Genomic DNA, 11,066 nt, shown 5'->3' with positions numbered 1-11,066 from the left:
CCGCGTGTTCGCATCAGGCGGACTTCTTCTCTCGCTCACTTTATTCCTCTCTCCCATGATGCATCTCTCTCAGTCTTCATCACTTCCACGCTGTGCCTGCTTAGGAGCGCTGTGATGTTCTCAGGCCTGAGCGGTCCGGACAAGCGATGCATCTGAAAGACGAGTAGGTGTTTATTTGCGCACGCGCCCCGCTACAGTCCCATACAAACAGTGCAGCAGCTCTTACAGAATAGGCCAATAGCAGTCGCAGTTCTTCCAAAGGGGTGGTAGTGGCCTAGTGGGTAACACACTCGCCTAAGAACCAGAAGACCCAGTTTCAAATCCCATTGTGTCCCTGAGCAAGACACTTAACCCTGAGTGTCTCCAGGGGGGACTGTCCCTGTAACTACTTTAAAGCACCGCTCTGAATAAGGGCGTCTGGTAAATGCTGTAAATGTAAATGCAAATCTCACACATCCACAAGTGTTGTAGTACTGGGGCCAGGCCGGTAGGTGGCGGTGTCATTTTTTTTCTTTTCTTCTTGTGTACGTTCCAACCACTTGCTCTACCAGCTCTCGTCCCGAAATGTCTTCTTCTTGCCCCCTGTGAATAGTAGCAGTGAACTCAGTCCACAGTCCCACCAGCTCCAAGATTAAAAAAAGGTTAGTGTTGTTCTTTCGGTGCTTTAAAGTCGAATTTTTGCTCAATTTCATACTCGACAGTGCAGCTGAAAGAGGTCAACCAAGAACATGCTGGTGCATGCCCAGGAAGACTGATATGGCGTTATCTGTTCTATATCACTAATATCTATCATCATGTTCTCATGTGTTCTCATCATGCCCCACCCCCCCCCCCCCACCCCCCCCGCAGCCCTGACGTGAATGCAGGAATGGGAAGGAAACCTTTTACTTCTGCATATTATAGCTGCAGATGAAAAGTGGCGCCTGGCTTCGGTGCCCCTGATGCTGGTGTCGGAATTGGTGAGAGGATGAAGGGGAGGGCAAGCGAGGGCTGAAAATGTGCCCAGGCCTGCGGTGTGACAAATTCTTATCAAAGTTTATCAGCTTTGCCAGACATGTCCGTGTGCGTAGGTGGAATACGACTGGTCAGTTTTCCCGGCGTGGGCAGCTGGAGAATCCATTTATTCCATTTATTATGTAATAACGCACACAAATATTAATGATAACAAAGTGAAACAAAGAGATCAGCTAGAAGAACTGCACGCTGGGATAGATCTCGCACTGTCATAGCTGCCCTGACGCCCGAGGGGTCGCTGACCCGGAAGTAGAAGCAGCGGGGCTCGGCGTGCCACATACAAGCTGGGCGGCCATCTTGAACACCGCTTGCTCATTGCCGTTTGTGGCTTTGCTGCTAAGCCGTTGTCTGATCTTGCCCGACGCCAACTGCCCGTCTTCGCCCGGTCTGTTTGGAGTACCCTCGTCTGCCACGAATTACCGCTCCGCCCCTGACCGTTCCTCCGCCTCGCCCTCCGCTACAACTCCGCGCAAAGGCGGCGGTGGGGCGGAGTTACAGTGGCGTAGCTGTATCCCACAGCCTGGCACGTTGGGAAACGGCTACGCCACTCCATCACCAGCCCGCCTCCGTAACACGCACAAACAGGTGGAAAACAATGTTCTATATGTTGCGCAGAGAACAATGGATGGGTTATGGTTTAATAATAAATTGCTTCGGTAAATCAATATTTCATTTGCGTTTGACCAACAGTTTTTTTTCTTGCTTGCAGTGGGTTTTGTTGTCACGAGTTTGTATTGTTGAATAAGAGTTTTTTCACAGTTAATGTACGCATGACTCCGCTGTCATAGGCGGCAAGTTCAAGTCTAAGTGCGCTAGTTTCATGAAGTGAAGTGGTTGTCACACGGTGCACACAGTGAAATGTGTCCTCTGCATTTAACCCGCCACCCTTGGTGAGCAGTGGGGACGGTGCTCTGCTCAGTGGCACCTCAGTGGCACCTCGGGATTCAAAACTTCTGATTACGAGGCCGCTTCCTTAACCGCTAGGCCACCACCGGACTGCTCTGGTTGGGAATCGAACCCGGGTCAACTGCTTGGAGGGCAGCTATGCTCACCGCTGAACCACCAATGTCTTCTTATTTAAGGAGAGAAACTAACTAACCTTTTTGTCCGCGTGAAACTAGTTCTATCACTCTGTCACTATCACCTGTCGGCCTTGTGCTGCGCTCAAGCGCTAGTTTGAAAATAGCGCCCGACAGTCCCGGTTTCCGTACGGCGGTGTAGATGCAGCGTTAAAGTGGAGCGAACGAAACCCAAACTGGAGTCTCCCACGGCCGGCCCCTCTCTGTTTTGTTTCGAAAGGTCAAGTCGAGGGCGGCCGGAGCCGCGTGGCCCGCGGCGGCCCCGCCGGGGGCCCGGGGCCCGGGCTCAGCTGCTCAGTCAGGCCGGCGCGCGGCTAACGTCTCCTGACTGCGCTTTGCCGTGTTTCCCTGGCGCGGTCATATCGCATCAGCGCGAGCACATGTCACCTCCAGCCGACCCCCCCCCCTCCCCTCCCCCGCCCCAGCGGCCGCCATCACGACGCTCCAACGGCTACCTTTATTTTCGTATGCGGAAGCGTTCGGCCCGAACTTCCCCTTCCTGTTCCCGACCACCCCCCCCGCACCCCGATCTCCACATAATGGGCTCTGACTCCTGGCCGCACGTTTATGGGCCTTTTGATGTCATGGGCTCGGCTCATGGCGGCGCGGCGGCGAACACAGACTCCAGCTGACAGGACAGCCAGTCAGCACGGCGAGCCTGTCAGAACTCCTCATCCACTAATGACTTCCCTTTAGTCTATTTTTCTGTCTCATTGGCCGTTTCCTTCAAAAACAAAATTGCTCATTTAAATTCCCATGCCCGGGGCGCTCTGGTCTTCAAATATTGTTGGAAAGTGAACGGATTAGGCAAAATATGCTTTTTTAAAATGTTAATATATTTTCTGGTTCACTTTCTCCTCCGAGGCCAATTAGGGAATTTCTGCTGGCTGCATTAATGTCAAACTGACATCCCCGGCTATAATTACACGGCGCTTGAAGCCCAACTTTCACTGGTGGGTAGATGCCGGTGCCTTGGCAGTGACACGGAGATACACCCTGCCAGCTTTTGATCATTTAATCATCGCTCTCCTCTCCTCTCCCCCCCTTCCTTTTCTCTCCAGCGTGTCCTCTGGCTGCGGCTTGATGCCTGCACCTTTATTCCCGGCGCCGCAAAACGCACGTGTTGTCTTTCATTATGCGCCTTCCTCCCGAGCTCGGCCCCCCTCTTCCTCTTCCTCGGTGACGCGGGGAGGGGGCGTGGTCCCTGCAGGTGGACCTGCCGCACCCTCGTTGTTTGCTCGCCCGGTTCTCCTGCTCCCGTATTTACCGGCCGGGAAGGCGCCGGGGAGCGACACACACACACGCACACACACACTCGCGCTGTACATACAAGCCTGAGTGTGTCAAGTGACGGAGAGACAGGTAATGATGGCTAACGCTCGGCACATGAATATGAATTAGGGCCCCGCACCCCCACCTCCTCCGCCGGCCTCCTTCTCGCCACCGATCGAGATATTCCGAGAGCAGCTCTTCGAGGGGCTCTGGTTATCTGTTTAACCTTTTGCACGGTTTTTGGATCATTTACTATTTACTCTTTGTAACATGGAGTACGTGGTTCTATGTTTATTACATTTTATTACATTATCAGCAGTAGCAGCATTATCAGCCTCGTAATAATTTTATTTTTTATCCCCTCCTCTTTACCTAATAAATAATACAAGTGATCATTTGGCTTTGTTGTAATTATGCCACCTAATGCACAATTAATATTTCATAAAGGTCTAAATATTATTTCTGCCCTTATCAAGGAATGGACGATAAAAAAATCCACAAAAAGCACGTTTTTTTGGTCCTCTTTATTCTCAGTGTATTTTTACACCCTCACCAAAAAAAAACAACGTATAAATGTAAAATCTCAACCCCATTTATTGCATGCACCACCGGCCCACGACAGAAAAAAACCCCCCGAGAGATTATTAGATTTTTTTTTTAATTGAATTTGCATGAAATCATTATAAAATTTGTAGTTTAAAATTGTGCATCTGAATGAGTGTGTGTGTGTGTGTGTGTGTGTGTGTGTGTGCGCGCGCGCTTTAGAAGCGGTAAAACCCGAACATTGTGCAGCAGCAGCAGCTGCAGCTCCGGCTCTCCGCCACCGACGCCCCCCTAAATTTAGATGACAGCCCGCGCCGGAGTCTTCGGTAAACAAGAACTGTCCCCCCCGTTTAGCCCCCAACTGCCTGTCAGTCGGGATGCCAGTCACGGTAATAACCCGGGGACTCAACCGGCGCCGGACAAAGTCGATCTGCCTTTTGTTGGCTCGGGAGGAAGTCGGCCGCGCTCGGAGGGGGGGGGGGGCACTCCGGCCAACCGCGATGTCCGTCCGTCCGTCTTCCCTCCCTCCCTCCCTCCCTCTCTCTCTCTCTCTGTTTGCTCGTCCTCTCCTCTGAAGGCCCCAGGTAACGGGACCTGGCACCGGGCCCCCGATCACCGAGTTATTTCTGCGGCGCCATCAGGCCCGTTCGGCCCGGAGCGGGTGACCGACCGACGGCCCACCGGTTCGAACCCGCCGCGACCGTCGGGACAACCTCGGCGGACAGGAGGAGGCCGGACGTCCTTGCTTCGGTCCCGGTGACGAACACACGCCGATATTTGACGGGAGGCCCGACGAGGCGCGCTGCGTGCGACACGAAGCGACAAAAAAACTTCCGGGAAATACTTCCGAATTCCTTTGTAGACATTTTACTGCGCGGCAGAGTTTTATTTCTTCTCCCCCGGTTTTATTATCCCGCCGGATTAATAACCAGGCCCGACAGAAATTAAACTTGAATGTCACGTGTTTTATTGCAGAGTAAATTCAGATTTAAAAGAGGGCGGGTGGGGGGGGGGGTGTAATATCACGTAACGTCGTAAATGTCACACGACGCCGAGGAGCGGCGACCCAGGACGTCGCGATAAACTCGCCTGTTCGGCCGCAAAATGCAAATTCCCGCAGAGGTCACGACCTCCCGAACACAGAGCGGCACAAACTTCGTACACTTCTACCGACAATTTGCACTTGACCTCTACGGTTTCACGTTTCAATTTTCCCTGCAAAGCACAGAACGTCTGTATTTTTTCTGCAGCTGACTGACAAAATATTTACATTTTTAAATAAGTTGGGTAATTTATAAAAGCTAAACCGTTCTGAGTTCTGGTCCGAGTAAGGTCGGTCTCACGGGGACAATTCGGTGTCATGGGGACAATCTATGATTTCAAATGAATTTTTTCTTCTAAAAAGAGGACTTCCGTATTTTTTAAAAATAAGTTGGGTAATTTATAAAAGCTGAAACGTTCTGGGTTCTGTTGCTGGGTGACAGAAATGGAGTGGCAGTGGAAATTAGAAGCCGAAATTCCTGGGATGGTTCGGATTTTTTGGTTTTTCTTTTCCTTTTCCTGCCACACATACAATTTTTACAATTCATGAACAGATCAATGGTTTACAGCTGAGATGAATATTTCATATTGTCCACAGCGCACCACCAGCACGCCCGAACCCCAACACGCCCTGTTCGATGGGGTTCGTTAAAAAGACGGAAGTTGTGGGAATTGCGATCGTTTCCGAAAACTGTAATTAATTTTTTTTAACACAAATTGTAATTAGCGTCCCTGCGCGCCTGGTACGTGGAATCGATCGGCCGCCATCAGCAGATCAGCGGACCGCCGACTGGTCGCCTATAACGCCATCGATCGATCGGGATCGGGCTGTTTTAATTAGGCGAGTATTAATGAGCGCACGCGCTCCTGCTGCTTTTCTCCCTTAAAAAACAAAACATTTTCTAATTAATGAATTTAATAAAACACGCTGCTGCCACGTTGCATTAGGTGCAAGTACATTTAAATATGAATTTATGTTTTAATGGTGAATAAGGTCGTCCCTCCTGACGGGAACTGTGTCGCCGCCTTGCGACGAAACAGGGTCGCAGCACGGAAAAAAAATCTCCCTTCATAATTCATAATGAAGCTTTTTATTTCCCCTTCTTCTGATCTCTGATGGATTAACATTTTTATAGATGATGAGTCCAAATTAGTTTAAGCAGATTTTACCTGCCAAATTTATTAAAGCATTTTACATAATAATAATAATCACCAAATAATAACAATAATAATAATTGTTATTGTATATGCAGGGAAAATAAAATAGAGACGAACGACACACCTGCGAATCTTACATTTCACACCGGATTCTGTTTTCACATCTGGCATCTTTTGGTGGAGCCCATTTCTAATATTCGGACATAATTCACCGCGTGCTATTAATGCAATATTTCAATAATTCCGTATAATTACTGCATAAAATTCTTTAGTGATGGCTTGTGAAGAACAGCATTTACAGTATTTACTTTCAAATTCCTGCTTGACCTGAACACACACCTTCACTGCGGCGACGGTCTGCGGCGTCCCGGGTGTTTCAAACAGGTCCGCCACGGGAGAGCCTGCAGGGGAGAGAGGGAGAACAGACACGGATTGTTATTATTGTTAATAATCATCGCGATGTAATATTATAATTAATAAAGCCACCGGTCCGGTATAATTCAAGCACGTGTCTGTTCCATCAGCGCGTTCAAAAAAAAAAAAAAAAGAAACAAAAAGTCCCGTCCGCGCGCCCTTAATTATCACCTCATAATTAGCAATTAGACGCGCGCGCGCCCCGGATCCCCGCCGCATGCGCGCGCGAAACGAACGCGGCTCCCGCGTCCGCGTCCATCTTATCCGGCGGCGCGCCGCCGCTCCGCCGCGCGCCCCCGCGCCCGACGCCCCCATTGGCCGCGCGCGGGGCCAATCAGCGGCGCGCGCCCCCCGCCGGCCGCGCGCGCCCGGCCAGAATAAAGATTATTGTGGGCGCCCGTGACGTCACGCCGGAGAAGTTGGGTGTAGCGGCGAACTCGGGCGCGATTGGCGGCAAAAGCGGCACGGCGGCGCGGCGCGGAGGATCTGGTGACCCCCCGTCCCCGGTCCCGAGGAGCAGCGCGCCGAGCGTCGTGGAGCTAAAAAACCCGCGGATGGTCCCCCGACTTCCATCTCGTCCGAGGTGTGTGATGAAGACCACCTGAAGACCATGGAAGGCTCCAGCGGCTCGAGCTTTGGGATAGACACTATTTTGTCCACGAGCGCCTCCGGGACCCCCGCGCTGATGGCGGGAGATTTTCGGACCGCGGATTTCCGGAGCCGGGCCACGCCGTCCCCGTGCTCGGAGATAGACACCGTGGGGACCGGCCCCTCGTCCCCGGTCTCGGCCACCACGGAGCCGCCCGAGGCGCACCTGGCGCAGGAGGGTCTGCAGCAGCACCTCCACCTGCACCACCTGCACCACCACCACCACCCGGCGCAGAGGAGCGCCACCTCCTCCTTCCTCATCAAGGACATTCTGGGGGACAGCAAGCCCCTGGCCGCGTGCGCGCCCTACAGCACCAGCGCGCCGTCGCCGCACCACCACCACCACGCCCCCAAAGCGGAGACCCCCGCCGCGGCCGACGGGCTGCGGCCCAAGCTGGAGCAGGACGAGGGCCGCGGCAAGCTGGACAAGCGGGACGAGCTGCACGGAGACATGGGCAAGTGCAACGGTGAGCGTCCACGTATTATTACACAGTTAGATTCGTAAAAGATGCTGGAAAACATTTCGGTTTCATTTCATTTAGTCCTTAAAATTAAAGATCAGAGGTAGATTTTTTATTTTTTTTAAACATTTTTTATATAAAATGTGAGCTTATTATGAACTTTTGGGAGTGTCTGCTGCTGTAGAACATTTTTGGTTATTTAATTTAGTCTCTTTTTTTTTTTTAAATTAAAGATCAGTAGAAGATTTTTGGTCATTTAACATTTTTTACATAAAATGTGAGCTCAGTACGTGTCTGCTGCGGTAGAAGAATTTTGGTTATTTAAATTATTTTATATATATAAAAGGTGAGCTTAGTAAAAGCTTTTTGGAATGTCTGCTGCTGTAGAACATTTTTGGTTATTTACTTTTATTTTTTATATAAAATGTGAGCTTAGTAATAGCTTTTGGGAGTTTCTGCTGCTGTATTACATTTTTGATATGCAATTAGATTTTTTTTATATAAAAGGTGAGCTTAGTAAAAGTGTGTCTGTTGCTGTATAAGATTTATGTTTTTTTTTACTGAATAGTTTTTATATAAAGGTGAGCTTAGTACGAACTTTTGGGAAGATCTGCCGCTCTAGAAAATTTGGGGTTATTTCATTTAATGTTTTTTATATAAATGGGGAGCTTGGTATGAGCTTCTTGCAAGGTCTGCTGCTGTAGAACATATTTGGTTATTTCATTTTATATTTTATATAAAAGGTGAACTTAGTAAATGCGATTTGGAAGGTCTGCTGCTGTTAAACATTTCTAGTTATTTCATGTAATAATTGTTTTATAAAATGTTAGCTTATTAAGAACTTTTTGGAAGGTCTGCTGCTGTAGATGATACTTGACTATTTATTTTTTTTTTAATATAAAAAGTGAGCTTAGTAAAAGATTTTTGGAACGTTTGCTGCTGTAGAACATTTCTGGTTATTTAATTGAATATTATTCATATGAAGGTGAGCTTAGTAAAAGCTTTTTGGAACGTTTGCTGTGGAAGAACATTTCTGGTTATTTAATTGAATATTCTTTTTACATAAAAGGTGAAGTTAGTAAAAGCGTTTTGGAAGGTCTGGTGCTGTAGAACATTCCTGGTTATTTAAGTTAATATTATTTATATAAAGACGAGCTTAATAAAAGCGTTTTGGAAGGTCTGGTGCTGTAGAACATTCCTGGTTATTTAAGTTAATATTATTTATATAAAGATGAGCTTAGTAAAAGCGTTTTGGAAGGTCTGCTGCTGTAGAACATTTCTGGTTATTAATGTAATAATTGTTTTATAAAAGGCTACCTTAGTTGGAACTTTTTGGAAGATATGCTGCTGTAAAACATGTTTGGTTATTTAATTTATTGTTTTATAATAGTATAAAAACTATAGTAGTTTTTTATAAGGTCTGCCGCTGTAGAACATGTCTGTTTATTTAATATTTTTTTAATAAACTATTTTTTTGGAAGCTTGTTGGAATGTCTGCTGCTGCAGAACATTTCTGGTTATATTGTTTGATATATATAACGTGATCTTTTGAAAGCGTATTGGCAGGTTTGCTGCAGTAGAATATGATGGATTTTTTATGTATTTTTTTATATATATATAAAATGTGACCTTCTGGAAGGCCTGCTGCTGTAGAATATGCTGGGGGGTTTAATGTAAATTTTATATACAAGGTGATGTTTTTGGAAGGTCTGCTACTGAAGAACGTGTTGGGTTTTTTTATGGAAGTTTTTAATATATAAGGTGATTTTTTAAAGGTCTGCTGCTGTAGAAAATGTTGTTTTTAAAGTACATTTTAATATAAAAGGTGATCTTTTTGGAAGGTCTGCTGCTGTAGAACATGTGTTTTTAACGTCATTTTTTATATAAAATGTGATTTTTTTTTTTGGAAGGTCTGCTGCTGTAGAACATATTGTTTTTTGTGTGATTTTTTAATATAAAAGGTGATCTTTCTGGAAGGTCCATGTCTGGATTTTTCATCTCCATCTCAGCCGTGTGATTAAATAATCATCGCCGCGCTGCGCTCTTATTAGCATTAGAGAACATTCGAGAACTGCGGGCAGATGCGAGCTCGGTTCTCCCGGTGCGGGAACCTCCCTGGTGGCTCAATTAGAGGAGATGATTGTTCTTCCTGGAAGGGGGGATCGCGGAGCGTCGAGAGAGGGAGAGAAAAAGAAAACACGGACGATCGATTTTCTCCCACTAAAACCCGAAACAAACCGAACGTTTCCCGGCGCGTAACACGCGTGTCGTTTGTCCACCCGCCAGGAACAAAAGAGGAGGGCGACCGTGAGATCTCCAGCAGCAGGGACAGTCCCCCGGTCCGCTCCAAGAAGCCCCGCAAGGCGCGCACGGCCTTCTCGGACCATCAGCTGAACCAGCTGGAGCGCAGCTTCGAGCGCCAGAAGTACCTGAGCGTCCAGGACCGCATGGACCTGGCGGCGGCGCTGAACCTGACGGACACGCAGGTGAAGACGTGGTACCAGAACCGCCGGTAGGTTCTCCGTCTCTCTCTCTCTCCATCCCTCCATCCCTCTCTTTAAATCGGATAGATTTAATATATTTGTGTCGTGTCGCAGGACCAAGTGGAAGCGGCAGACCGCCGTGGGGCTGGAGCTGCTGGCCGAGGCGGGGAACTACTCGGCGCTGCAGCGGATGTTCCCGTCGCCGTACTTCTACCACCCGAGCCTGCTGGGCACCGTGGACGGCAGCACCGCCGCCGCCGCGGCCGCCGCCATGTACAGCAGCATGTACCGGACTCCCACGGCGCCGCACCCCACGCTGCAGAGGCCGCTGGTGCCGCGGGTGCTGATCCACGGGCTCGGCCCGGGGGGGCAGCCGGCGCTCAACCCGCTGGGTGCGTCGCACCCCCGGTAAAAAAAAAAACAGACTCGAGGTGCGAGGGACTGTGGTGAACTGTGACCCCCCAGGAGAGCAGAAAGTATTTAATATGAAGAGCGGACTGCGCGGGAGAGGAAGGGGCTGTTCCCTCCTTCCTCCCTCCTTCCTTCCTTCCTTCCTTCCTTTGTTTGTTTTTTGTACAAATTCACTTATTCTAGCAAATAAACTTATAAAGTTTATTAGATTGGAAGAAAGGGTTGAATAAAGTTGGAATGGTTACAAAAGATCATTCTGCTGAGATCTGACACTTCTTCAAATCGAATAATAATAATTAGTATTAGTATTATTGTTAGTATTATTCATTGAAAGCCGACGTTTAGGTTTCGAGATGAAAAGTTTCGGGACGCAGACTGATGATGATGATGATGATCCCTGGGAACCGGGACTGGGGTCCCGGCCTGGCAGCTGTCGCCTGGGACAGACAGACAGACAGCAGGCGCGTCGCTTCCCAGCGTAAATTTTTTTTTATTATTAAAGATCGGCCATTAACGCGCGTCCCCGGGGGCGAATATTAAAA

At 48.6% G+C, this 11,066-nt stretch overlaps 1 protein-coding gene across 1 annotated transcript; it reads left to right on the top strand.

Moving 5' to 3' along the window:
• The first annotated feature begins 6,980 nt into the window (after positions 1–6,980).
• barhl2 (BarH-like homeobox 2) lies at positions 6,981–10,702 on the top strand. The gene is made up of 3 exons (XM_028962394.1): positions 6,981–7,636; positions 9,917–10,142; positions 10,228–10,702. Exons 1-3 carry the CDS (start codon positions 7,132–7,134, stop codon positions 10,523–10,525), a joined length of 1,029 nt encoding a protein of 342 aa, XP_028818227.1. The 5' UTR covers positions 6,981–7,131; the 3' UTR covers positions 10,526–10,702.
• Positions 10,703–11,066: the final 364 nt, after the last annotated feature.

The sequence above is a fragment of the Denticeps clupeoides genome, chromosome 19, assembly GCF_900700375.1.
Source record: "Denticeps clupeoides chromosome 19, fDenClu1.1, whole genome shotgun sequence".
Taxonomy (NCBI): domain Eukaryota; kingdom Metazoa; phylum Chordata; class Actinopteri; order Clupeiformes; family Denticipitidae; genus Denticeps; species Denticeps clupeoides.
This window is presented reverse-complemented; position numbering and strand designations above follow the sequence as displayed.